Raw genomic sequence first — 13,410 nt, forward strand, 5'->3', positions numbered from 1 at the left:
GGCCCAGAGGCCTGCACTTTCCTCCCCACCGAGGGATGGAGAAGGTGGGGCTTGGGTCTCTCTCTGCAGCAGAATACAAAACTGAAAGGAGTGTGCTTGTACTTGGAGTAGAAGTTACAGCATACAACTGGTGAGAGAACAAGTCACTTCAGCATGCAGAGCAGCCCTGGTGCTTTGGGTCATCCCAATATCACACGTGCCCTGGTGTTAGAGAGTTGCATAGATCTCCAGGCAGGCTTAGCCTCTGCCAGGAACAGGCTGCAGGGCCCCGCTGGCCTGGGGAGTTGAGGCAGCAGCCAGACACTGCAAGTGCAGGGCAGCTGGTTGAGAGAGAAGGGCACCCACGGGATTTCCAGTGAGGTGAGCTCCAATCTGAGAGCAATGGAAGCCTATTCTGGGTTACCAGATAAGGAGTTAACCTGCCCTGCTAAGAGCAACTGGGAATGGTCTGGTGGAAAAACCTAATGTTTTCCAGGGACAGGAAAAAATGCTGAGGCAGAGTGGGTGTGCATAGGAAATAAAAGACTAGAGGAACAATGAGACTGCTTGGGCCTCACTTTGTGGAGGGGCTGTAAGCTCAAAGGATTGTGTTTCCCCAGGGGGACAGCACCCTTGTAGGTTCCCACCAAGCTTGGGGCAGCTTTGACCTAAAACAGGTGTGTGGTCTGGGATGAATGTACCTGATGGGAAATAGCGCCTGGCTCCCACACTGGTGTCCGGCCTGTTCACTACACATACCAGCTCCATAGATCATGAGTGGTGTTGCATTCTGAAGAGCAAAGAGGAGATCTACTATCCCAGTCATCTCTACTGGGGATTCCTTAGGTGTGCCTGGCTGAGAACAACCCTGCTTGCAGGGAGAGCTTTTTCCGCTCTTTTCTTGTGCCCCCTAGGAAAGGAAGGGAATTTGGGTGATGACATTAAGGAATTCCAAATTCTACCTTAAAAAAACTATCTATATAGGGCCTAAAGGAAAGGAAGGCAGACAAAAATGCTGTTTGGAGGCAGGGTGGCAGCTTAGCTCTGCTAAGGTGGGTGGTGGGAGGTCTCAGTGTGAAGAGATGGGCTCCACTGCTTCATGCCAAACCACCCCCAGCTGCTCCATCACGGCCTCATTGAGTGCTCCCAGGCCAGTTGGTGGTACAGCCAGAGTGTAGAGCTTGGGAGGAGGCAGAGGGGACAGCCCAGCCTGCCAGAGGGGACAGCCCTGACAGCCACCCAGCAGTAAGGTGGGATAGGATGCAATATTCCCTGCAGCTGACAGCCACGTGAGAAAAACCTTACCTGTCCCACCACAGCCTAGTGCTCTGCTAGAAACAGGCCTTAGTTCTGGGAAGGGGATAGTCCTATCACTCATGACTAGCATGGGGGTGACCCTAAGATTTACAGGGACCTGCCCCAAGCTGCCTTTTTGGCCAGCAGAGGACTGGGGGATACAGCAGGGCTGCTGTGGCGAGTAAGGGGATGGTGATGAATAGAGGGAGGTGAGTGGGGATGAAACAGAGGGGTCTGGGGATGCAGTGCAGCCCTGGGAGAGCAGGAGCAGGCTGTTAGAGCCTGGCCCAGGCACATGCTTAACCTGGCTCCTGTTCAAGAACGGCTGTCAGGACTCAGATAAGCATGAAGGTTATTTTCAGTCAAATATTTCTACAGCCCACCCCTTTCCCCTCCCTTAGAGTGATTGAATTTCTTTTTTCCCATAGTGCTCTGGAAGAGAGGAGAGGAATAAGGCAGGGCAGCAGGGGTGCCCGGGCTCCCTGTGTGAGAGAGCTGCTTTGTGTTCAGCCAGCCCAGGACAACGTAGCACCACCTTCCACAGGGGCCTGAGTCTTGCCTGGGCCAGGTGTCTGGAGCAGCTCTGTGGGCTGCAGGCACCCATCTGCTCAGTGAGAGACAGGTACCCTGCAGTGATGGCCAGGCTGCTGGCCAAGACCTGCTGCTCCAAAGTGCTTTCTCAGGCTCCCAGATGCCCCCCTGGGTTGGTGGCTGCCAGAACCTGGAGCCACGGGCCTCTCACTGCCTATATGCCTGAAGCCGTCGCCTTCCCCAGACCCAAGGACCACCAAGATTTGTACAGGGTGTCAGTGGAGCAGAGTGACACCTTCTGGGGAGCACTAGGAAGGAGCCGGCTCACCTGGATCACCCCCTTCCACTCTGTCCAGGATTGTGACTTCTGTCAGGGCAGAGTCTCCTGGTTCCTGGGTGGGCAGCTGAATGTGACAGGTAAGGAGGGAGATGGACATGGGATCCTACCAAGTGCCTGCAGGTGTTTCTGTGTGTGTGGCTTCAGCTCTGGGAATGTAATGGAAGAGCACAGAGTTAAAGGTCTAGAGAGAGGGGGGTCCCCAGAAGGTCCAGTTGGTCCTGCAGTGACTGTAGTGTAAGGTTGTGGCTGGCCCTAAGGAAGCAACTGGGTTTCACTGGAGAGGTTGCAGCTGGATTGGTGTGTGCTGGGAGCTGCGTGGCTCTCCCTCAGCCCCTGTGGATCCCACAGCAGTGCAGTAGCTCTGTCCTGCAGGACCACAGGTAGTAACATCAAACCCTGTGCATTCAGCAGGCAGGGTTGCACTGGGTCATTCCTGCTCAGTGAAGGCAAGATGTATCTGTAGAAAGTAAAATGCAGGAGAAATGAGCCATACTGTCACCACTGTTGTGGGAGGCTCTTCTGTGGACTGGGGCTATTGCTTTAGGGGGTACTATCAGGGGCTGGCGACAGTGTGTCCTGCTCACAGTGCTGTTGGTCCCAGAGTTCAAAATACGAGACAGACCTCTGAGAAAATAAAGTCTTATGTAATGTATTTGAAAAAGAGAGGAAGAGTTATTTGCCTTTGGGATTTGACATCTTACTGTTTCTCCTTTTATATGTGTTTCTTTCTCTCCTGGAAAACTTCAAATGGTCAGGAGAAAAAAGGTGGTATGAAAACTGGGGCTGCTGCATCATCCCATGACTTTAGCAGGTTTAAGGAAAACAGAGAGCAGAACAAGGCTTCTGAGGAAACTGCAGCTGCCAGCAATGTGGGAAACTTTTCATGGAAGAACTACAGCCAAAGCCTCAGCTTACAATGTCCCTGGAAAGCCAGGGGCTGTGCACTCTGTATTTACCCTGGCTCTTTTCCATCTTGGACAAATGTAATCTGCAGCCTTCCAGTGCAGAGCTTCACTTTGCCCTACATTTGTTATTTAGGAGCACCACCACTAAAAAACTGCCCTAGTTCACCCTGGAGGCAGCTGCAAGGCAGTACTGAGTGGAATGATGACTTAGTTAATGTTTGCCAGCACTCTGAGGGCACTGGGGATGTGACCTCGAAAGGGACTTCAGGCATTTTCTGCTCTGGACTGCATGAGGTCGCAGTTAAAGGAGGAAGCTGATAGTGGGGATTGGCAGGTATTGGAGTGCTGAGGAGCGTAACAGGCTTGGGATGGTGCTTGTGATCTCCTGGCTGGTATGCACAAAGGCTACCCAAGGTGAACGCTGAGGAGATTCACACACAGCCCTGACTTTGACCTGAAAATGGGACTGCCAGTGCTGGCTGTATGAAAAGTAAGATGTACTGAGGGTTGCTCTGTCAATGACGCTGGGTTTTCCTTTCCAGTGAATTGTCTGGACCGTCATGTCCATGTAGCCCCGGACAAAGTGGCTTTAATCTGGGAGAAGGATGAACCCGGAGAGGAGGTACGGGTGACATACAGGTCAGTAATTACCTCTCAACATATAAGAGGCACATTGTAGCATGCATGAACACTGCACAGGGCTGATCTGCTGATGTCTGTCATGTGAGGGAATGCAGCATCCCTTCACACAGATCCAGAGTGTGGTGGTTGTTGGCTTGCTTCTGCTGATCTGAAACTTCAGCCCACCTCCTGATCAAATCTTCTGGGCCCTGCAGAGTCCCTACCCAGCTGGGGAGGCAGGTATAGGCCCCTTGGGGCAGCACTGTAATGCTTACAGGTAAGACACACAGGAAAGGCATACATGTGCCTTTCCACACAGGTTCCTGTTATCTAACTTCTGGATAACTGGTCTGCAAGAAAGGCCAAATTCACCGCTGCAAATGTGTTGAGAAACCCCGTGCTCATCCTCATGTCAGCAGTGCTGCTGGATTTGGCTCTCCAGGGGGGCTGCCTGTCAAGCCCTGCTAGGTTAGTCTGGGGCCCCCCACCTTCTAGCTTAATTTGCCTGCTGAGTCACTGCCACAGAATTCACGTAAATCCCTCTGCACACAAAACAAGTCCCTCTGTCCTCTCTGGCTTCAGGCCTCACACGACAAATATGACCAGCCACCCCTGCCAATCCTCCTGTATGGAGAGCCCTTCCATAAAATGACTCACTGACAGCCAAGCTGTGGTTTCTGTGAGGAACACCTCTTGGGAGAAGCATCTTTCTGCTCACTGCTTTCCTACAGCTGTTGTTCCTGCTGGTACAAGCTCTGAAGGATTTGACCTCAGCTTTAGCAAAGCACAAGATCCTGTTTTGGGGAAAGATATCTAACTTCTCACATGTAGCCTGCAGCTGTGCAGGGTAGCGTGTCACAGCGGTTGTACAGGTTGGTAAGAAATGTGCAGGCTGTCATTGGGAAAGTCAGCTGAGGTGTTGTGGGTTTGCTGAGCTAGAGAAATTGCCAGTGGCTGTTGTTGCAGAGAAATCATTCTATGTCTTTTCCATAAATAACGGCCTATGTTAGAGGCTGTCTTCTCCATTCCTTCCCACTGCTTTTTACAGCTCTCCCATGGTCTTCCAGAGTGAGGAGGGTTAGGGTGTGTAGGGATACCAGCTGTGTCCTTGTGATTCTGAAGCCCCCCATGTTCATGTATGCAGATAAGATCTGCAGGAAAGTCTCTAACTGTGTCATTGCTTCTTTGGGCAGGGAACTGCTGGAGCTGACGTGCCGCCTGGGAAACACCTTGAAACGGCAAGGGGTGAAGCAGGGTGACAGGGTGACAATCTACATGCCCCCATGCCCACTGGCAGTGGCTAGCATGCTGGCCTGTGCCCGCATTGGGGCCGTGCATGCTGTGGTGTTTGCTGGCTTCAGTGCAGAGTCTCTCGCTGACAGGATCCGGGATGGTAAGAGCCAGTGGGTAACAGTGACGTATATCCCTTGCTGAGCTTGTTGGTTCGGCAGCTGGGGGGCTCAGGGTTGTACAGACGGCAAAGGTTTTCTGAGTAAGACTCCCTGGGCTCTCTGAGGGTATCCTGACATAATGTATTAGCCATGGAGAAGGTACTAGCAACCCAAGAAATGGCATGAGCTCACTAATTACCTTCCAGCCCATGGGATGAACTGGTTTTCTCTTTCCTCCATGGGACTGAAGGACTGGGATACAGTGTCTCCTGTAAGGGGATGCAACACAGGCAGAAATTAATGGGAAACTAAGATGCAAAGCTGCTGTTTTTGCTAAATGAAGGACATGGGTACCAAGGGCTGGGAGACGGAGAGAGAGGCAAAAGGTCATGGTAGAGCCAAACTGCTCTGTGACTGGTGGACAGGGGCAGAGTTGCTTATGTGGCTCTTCTGTCTTCTGCAGCCCAGTCAGAGACTGTGATTACGGTGAACCAGGGGCTAAGAGGTGGCAAGATTATCGAGCTAAAGAAGACAGTGGACCAGGCTGTGAAGCAGTGCCCCAGAGTGAAACGGGTTCTGGTTTCCATGAGGACCACCAACAAGGTTCCCATGACAGCCCTAGATGTGCCACTAGAGGAGGTGAGAGGCTGCCCAGCCACTTCTCCTGGGCAAAGTGCTTGCTCTGGGTGCAGGAACACTGGGTGGAGAGAGGACTTTGCCTGGCTATGGCAGTTTTGCCGGCATTGGCACAGCCTGGGGACATTGTTCCACAGCAGCAGTGGCAGTCAGAGCTGCACACAAGTTCAGGATAGTTCCAGTAGCCATCAGGACTGGTTTGTCTTCCCATACTACCAGCCCTTTACTGTCAGGGGCAGGCAGTGCAAGCCAGAGCACATAGCAGGGTGGACAGGGGCCTAGAAACTTACCAGACATGGGCTCCTACTTTGTGAATCCAGCCTTTGACTGCCACTGCACTGTCACACATGGGTCTGCTGGCAGACCTGGCATGGGCCTGTTATCCATAGCACAAAGGGTGGCTATGCCAGCATGGAGTGTGACTTCTGAACAGGTGAGCCGTGGCCATGCATTTCTTCTGGCTCCCTGAAGCTGCACAGCAGTCTCCCCACCTCTGCTCATTGCATCTCCAAGCAATTATTGATAGAGAGGCTTCCTGGAAGACTTCTGTGCTAGTCAGAGCAGTGGCAGCATAAAAATAGCTGCTTCTTACTCAGCAGGTCTGCTCTGGCTTGTCAGCTCAGCAAGGCAAAAGGGAGTTCAGGCTGCTGAGGAAGGTGAGCAGAGGTGCAGAGGCAGGGAGGATGTTTGTGGGGAGCAGGGTGGCACAGGTGCTCAGAGGAGAGGGAGACTCGGGAGAGAGGTGCACAAGCAGGCATGGGGACAACACAGGGGAAGGCTGTGAGACCCTGAGAGAACTGCTGTACTCTTTCCTGCAGGAGATGATGAAGGAGGATGTGTGCTGTGAGCCTGCTGTCATGGACAGTGAAAACATGTTGTTTCTTCTCTACACATCAGGCAGTACTGGCAAACCCAAGGGCTTAGTTCATTCCCAAGCTGGTTACTTGCTGTTTGCTGCTCTCACACACAAGGTAATTAATGGATCCCAGCCACAAAGTGCTCATGAGCCGGCAGTTCATAGGCAGTGCAGGGAATAGACACGCTCCTTGTTGTATTATGAGCTCATCTTTATCCAGTGCAAAGCCTCTGGGAAGCCCTCCAAGCCCCAGCAGACCACATCTGCCTACAGACAGTGCACCATAGCAGGGTCTCCCAAACACATACTGCTCTGAGCTACCTTCTTGTCTTTCTTCTTTCTTTCATTGTCCTATACTAAACAGAACCATTGGATAGGATGCTCAGCCTTGCAAGAGTAATTTTATATTACTGGGTTAGGAGGACGAAGCCAATTTGTTCCTAGAAATTGTGGCTTGCTTTTCCTAAGTGTAACTACCTCAACTCAGGTGGGAGATCAAAGGCAGTGCTCCTGGGAGGAGCACATTTGACAACAACCGTAAAAGCTGGTGAGTGCCCTCATGACAAAGGGTCTATATCTGAAGAGTGTGGGTCATCTTTGGGAAGATGAAAGTCTTTAACCACAACACATGCCCAAAGCAAACTTAGAACTAGATAAAAGGGCACTGAGCCCAGCACAGAGATGCATTTGGCTGCAGGAGTGGTTGCAAGGAGCATTCTAGTGACATAATATGAGATCCCATGTAAGAGGGAGTTCTTACCTGAACAGTCCCTTAGCTTTGGATCTGGCTCTTCCTGAGCGTGACTGCAGTTCCAGTAGCGCCTCAGACCACACACCCTGTGACAAAGCAAGCTCAGGGCTGGCTGGGTCTTCTCTGTCAGCTGGGAGTGCTGAAGGCCATTCCTCCTGGGGTATGTGCCAGAGGTGTAGAAGGCCTTGGCTTTCCTGTGAGCTAAGCTGTGCCCACAGTGATGGGTGACCCTCTCAAGACCATCAGAGCAGGTTTGCAAGAGCCAGGGCTATCATTCCAGAATAGCAATGCAGGGGGTGAGCAGCATGTGGCCATGTTAGCTCCCAGGAGCACTGCAAACCTGGACACAGGGCTGACATGTTCAGATCCCTCAGCTGGATGGGGCAGACTGCTGCTACCATAACTCACTGCTCCACTATAAAGAGACAGAGGAACCAGGAGAAGCTTCCATTATGGCACCTCGGAACACTTGAGGCCCCAGAGCCCCAGATGGAAGTCAGCAAGAAGTGAGAGGGTCTGAAACCACAGAAATCACAGAAGACAGCAAGAAGTGATAGGCTAGTGGGAGAGTGGCCCCTAGGAAGCTTTCCTGGCACTGAGTAAATGAAATGAAGAAGAAGAGTGCTTTAGGAAGCTGTGTTGCTGCCAATATGACAGCACTCAGCTCTGCCCTGCACAGGGCAGTCATCATTCCTTCATGTTCCAGCCTTGCAGCCAAGGGTCTCACAAGGAATAAATGGGGCAGTGGGAAGAAGAGCTTGTTTTGCTTTTTGCCTGCAGGCACAGCACTGCACTCACCCAGCTGAGATGGACAGGTTCTAACTCTTGTGGGCAGGCTGGGGTTGTTCTGGGCCAAAGCATCACATGGTCCCTCTGCTTGCTGCGTCACTGCTCCTGTGCTGGGCTCCTTGCTGAGCTCAGGGGTTTTTGAGTGTTTACTGTCCATCTGGAGTCCAGCAGTGCCTACAGGAGGCTCATGGAGTCCTCTACCACTTTGCCCTTGCCTACAACTCCTCTCCTTCCACATGGTCATGTAAGTACAGAGGCACCTTCCTTACCCAGAAGGTTCTGTTTTGATGCTACAGAATACTTGGATCAGCCTTGTCTAGCTAGATACCAGCAAAAGGAACACAGGGTGGTATGCTAGCATGGAGCATGACTTCTGAACAGCTGGACCCCTGCCATGCATTTCTTCTGGCTCCCTGAAGCTGCACAGCAGTCTCCCCACCTCTGCTCATCGCATCTCCAAGCAATTATTAATAGAGAGGCTGTATCTCTCCCTACTGGAAAAGAGCAAATTTGGCTGTGGGGGGTTTTTCTTAAGTGTCTGTCTCCTGCACTTTCACAGTTTTGTTTTGTTAACTTCAATTTTATTTAATTAATTTATTTTTCTGGTGTTTTTTTGAAAGCTCTTTGAAAGAAGAAGGTGGTCCTGCAGGGGTGGTAGGAAGACAGAAGAACACAATCATGTTAGGGCTGACAGAGAGTCATTGCTCCCTGTTGTGCCCCTTGCCAGGGGTGCAGGCCCAGGTGAAACCCCTCAATGCCTTTATTCTCTTGTTCAGTACGTGTTTGACTACCAGGACAGGGACATCTTTGGCTGTGTGGCAGACATTGGCTGGATCACGGGACACACCTATGTGGTCTATGGCCCCCTCTGCAATGGTGGTACCACGGTCCTTTTTGAGAGCACTCCCGTCTATCCTAACCCTGGTGAGTGAGGTGACTCAGGGGAGCTGGGACATTCCACAGTACCCTAAGATCCACAGCAGGCAGGGAGCTGGCAGCCTGATGCCAGGACATGAGCAGCAAAGGCTCTGTTGCCTCAGCAGCAGACTGTGGTCTGTGCCCAGCAGAGAGCTGCAAGGGGAAGAGTCTTGTCCTCTGCAAAAGACACCACTGCTGCTTCTCCAGGGGTGGAGCTGTTACTCCCTCTCCCTCCCTGCAGAAGGAACGGTAGCAGAGCTATGTGATGTGAAGAAAAAGGGGCTGCTGCTGCTCCAGAACTGCTTCTGTCCAGCCCACCATGGGATTAACTTGGCTGAGGATCCTGGCACTGCTTGGAGAGCCTTTGCTCTCACCTCTTCTTTCTTTGCCTTGGTGCTGGGCTGTGTGGATGCTTACTGGCCCTGTTTCCATTCCAGGCCGCTACTGGGAAACAGTAGAGAGGTTAAGAATTAACCAGTTCTACGGGGCACCCACTGCCATCCGCCTACTCCTGAGATATGGCGATGAATGGGTGAAGAAGTATGACCGCTCTTCTCTTAAAGTGCTTGGCTCAGGTAAGTGTAGCAGCACAGGCTGGAGCAGCAAATCCTTGGGCATCACACTGTGCCTCTTCCCACAAATGCCAAGAGCAGCAGCACACAAGACCCTAAAATCAAGAGACTGCACTATTTGGGGATGGCTCCACAAGCAGGACCTGGGAAGCTCTGTCCTAAACCTGGTCTTTCAGCTCTGCCCCCTTGTCTTTCTCCTTGCAGTGGGGGAACCCATCAACAAGGAGGCATGGGAATGGTACTTCCGAGTGGTCGGCGAGACACGATGTCCAGTAGTGGACACTTGGTGGCAAACTGGTGAGATGCATATGATTCCTTGTTCCAGCTTCTGCTCTCCCAGGCTTTAGGAGTGACCTGCTGCTTTGCTGGCCAAGCGATAATGGTTGCTGCTGACAGTCTTGTATGAGCAAGGCAGTAAGGGCCCATGCGCACCCAAATGTAAGAGAAAAACGGCCTTTAAAGCTAACCCAGGGGACAAATATGGGAATTTAAGGGTACATCTCAGCAGACCCCTGCTGAACTAAATGAGCACAATCATCCTTCTGCAAAGTTCCTTCCCCAGCTCTCTGGCAAAGCCAGCCCCAGCCTGTTGAGTGTGTAGTAAGGGACAAGGCAAAGGCTGTTGGCCAAGAAGTGCTACTTGGCGTTCTTCTTGTCCCTGACTTTGATGAGCATTGCAGTTTCTTTTCTTTCAGAAACAGGAGGCATCTGTATCTCACCCCGTCCTTCTAATCCTGGAGCTGAAATCCTTCCAGGCATGGCTATGAGACCTTTCTTTGGGATCAGCCCCTCCCTCTTGGACGACAAGGTACATTTATAACCAGCAGTACAGGCCCTGGCTCAGCCCCCTCTCCGCCAGGTGCTTGCAGTACGTACTTGCTGATGGGAGTGGAGATCTGTAAGCATGTCTCTCCTGCTCATTTCTGCTAGACAGCAACCTTCCTTACTGGAAAGGGACAAATGGGGTCTTCCAACTAGTGCAGAAGTTGAGCTGTTTTCTAGCTTTCCCAGTCCTGGTAAGAGAGGCTGTGTTTGGGCTGCCTGGCACATCTTTCCAAGGTGAGGTAGCTGGGCAGTCTCCCTGGAGGGGCCTGGCATCCCACTATGGGAGGCAGTTTGTTGCAGACATATGCTGGGAGAGACTAAGCCTGTCTTGTTGAAGTGAGGAGCACAGGACCCTCCTCACTGCCCTCCCTGACATTTCCATCACAGGGTTGTTAAATGGGCAGTAGCTAAACATCCCAAGTACCTTCAGCCATGGTTACTAAAAGGTAACTATTTTACAGGGAAACGTCCTTCTGGAAAATGGTGTCTCTGGAGCTCTTTGCATCTCACAAGCCTGGCCAGGCATGGCACGAACCATTTACAATGACCACAAGAGATTTCTGGAAACTTACCTGACTCCTTATCCAGGTAAGGAAAACATGTGGTGGGACACTTGCGCACATTTGGTTGGCTATGGTTGGGTCTACTTGCTGGCTTTCTGTATGGAGGCAGGATTCAGGAGAGCTGGTACTGCTGCTTTGTTCTTCCAGAGACCCTCCACAGTATTGAAGCTTTTAGTCTCCCCAGGCCTGATATCACAGGACTGCCCCTCACCAAGCTTACCAACTGGATCACACATTGTTTTAAGGCAGTGGATGTGTCCTTCTGCCCTGAGTCCCCTTGAGCACAGACAGACCTCTTGCTGCATCTCTTGCAAACTCTGTCAGCCTCTGTGACTCACCCAGAGGCACTAAGCAAGCCCAAGAGTGTGTGTGTCTTGATGTGAAGGAAAGAGGAGAAGCAGCAACACCACAGGCACCTACACTGAAGCAAAGTGCTCCCAGGACGTGGTGATGAGAGAGGCAGGGCATTAGCCAGTACACTGCAGAATGAGGGCAGGAGCCTGATGATAGAGCCGGTACCAACAGAGGCAGAAGACTAACAAGGAAGGTAGGCACCTTTACCCTGAGCAGTTGAGGAAGAAGCAGAATACATGGGCCCTGCAGCCAAAAGAGAGGAGGAGGGGAAAGGTGAGAGCATGGCTGCTGAGCAGCTCACATGCTCCCTGCAACAAGTGACTATGGTATGGTTCTGGCCACTGCAGGGTTTTTCTTCACTGGGGATGGTGTGTATCGTACCAGTGAAGGCTACTACCAGCTAACAGGACGGCTGGATGACATCATTAACATCAGTGGACACCGGCTGGGCACTGCAGAGGTGGAGGATGTTGTGGTAAGAGGTGTGGGTGGGAGGTAAAACCATCCAAGGATACAGCAAAGGTGCACTGGTGTGTTCAGAAGGCCTCTTTGAAAAACCCAGACAGAACTATGTTGCTGCTGTGGCAGCAGGGAACAGTCATACAAAGTCTCGCCTGTGGAAACAGCTTTCCAGCCTTTTCTCTCCCATTCTGGTTCTTTGCAGCAAGGGAGGGACAAAGACTGATAGTGTTGATTGTGTAAGTGCATGAATCCCAAAGCAGCAATCAGACATGTTAAAGAGGAGCATCTATGGGACCTGGTGGAGCAACCTGGAGGCACAGAACAAGGTCTACAAGGTGCAAGCCCAAAAGCAGGCAGGGGCAGGGGGAAAATACTAGTGTTTGCAGACCTACTGAGGCAGGAAGCAAAAAGGGCAGAGGCCACCTGAGGCCCTTCCTTGTGTCTCTGCATTATTGCAGGCTGCAGCAGCCAAGTGAGGTCAGGGCAGCTCCCAGGTGGCAGCCAGCCTGCCAAAAGCACTCAGTCAAACCCCTGCCCTGTTCTCTTCCAGAATCACCATGTGGCAGTGGCAGAGTCTGCCGTCATTGGCTACCCACATGAGATCAAGGGAGAAGGTAAGATGCTTTCTTTCATGCCCCAAAACATCTCTTCTGGGGCTATGGCACTGCAGTGGGAAGTGGCACTGGTAGCAATGCTGTGTCCACACCATAGAGTGTGTTAGCAGGGATCTCAGCGCAGCCATCACAACCTGCACCTGCACTACAGACCAGCTAGGCTTTGCATAAGGTGGCAGCAGCAGTGCTTTTGTGTGGCCAAAAGCACTCACAGTTCTGGCTACAGAGCATCCCCTGAGGCTACCAGCAAAGAGGGACTCTCCTGGCACTAGATCCAGGCAGGGTCTTAGGGGCATGGTATGCACAGTGCTCAGTAACCTGGTGGTCCTTCTATCAGGAGCCTACGTGTTTGTTGTGCTGAAGAAGGACAGTGGCTACACACAGGAGTCTCTTGCTGCCGAGCTAAGGGAGCTCATCTCAAAGAAGATTGCTAAGTATGCAGCTCCAGATTATGTTCAGGTAACACAAGCAAACTGGTCCAACACCCCCACTGGCAGACTGGCCAAGCCCTTTCCCTCAGCCTTGACTCTGCTCCTCCCCATCACAGGTCACACACCGGCTGCCCAAGACACGCTCGGGTAAGATTATGCGTCGGGTGCTGCGGAAAATTGTGGAGGACAAGGCCAGTGAGCTTGGGGACCTAACTACCCTGGACGACCATGAGGTCGTGCAGCAGATCATAGAGGGACACAAGCACCTTGTGGAGCAGCAGAAGAGCCACTAGCTTGGTTCTGCCAGCAGCCACCTCTCCTTCCTTCACTGCAAAACCAGAGAAACATCCAAAAAAGCCACTAAGCAAGTGGTGGCCAGTAAGTGCTCGGATCACACCTCCACTGCAATCTTGGACTTACCTCTCCACAACACAGAGACCCTCAAAACCTGTCTCCACACACCTATGTAGACAGCGGAGAGAACATGACGCATCATAGGCAGAAGAGTAAGGGGAGACAAGCTGTTTCCTCCCATGAAAGAAGAGGGCAAAAAGCCCTCCTTGAGGCTCCTTGTGC

General features: G+C 52.0%; 1 protein-coding gene across 1 annotated transcript; it reads left to right on the forward strand.

Annotated features, from left to right (window-relative positions):
* Positions 1-1,620: 1,620 nt before the first annotated feature.
* LOC309574333 (acetyl-coenzyme A synthetase 2-like, mitochondrial) lies at positions 1,621-13,127 on the forward strand (the record flags this gene model as incomplete). Its single annotated transcript, XM_082283903.1, is given in 15 exon segments — positions 1,621-1,824; positions 1,827-2,223; positions 3,594-3,690; positions 4,866-5,065; positions 5,527-5,702; positions 6,518-6,670; positions 8,872-9,019; positions 9,451-9,588; positions 9,790-9,882; positions 10,281-10,393; positions 10,872-10,998; positions 11,675-11,802; positions 12,340-12,403; positions 12,741-12,862; positions 12,951-13,127. Coding segments are annotated over 15 exon segments (2,337 nt in total).
* Positions 13,128-13,410: the final 283 nt, after the last annotated feature.

This window comes from Coloeus monedula (genome assembly GCF_965178545.1).
Source record: "Coloeus monedula genome assembly, chromosome: 6".
In the NCBI taxonomy this organism is placed as follows: domain Eukaryota; kingdom Metazoa; phylum Chordata; class Aves; order Passeriformes; family Corvidae; genus Coloeus; species Coloeus monedula.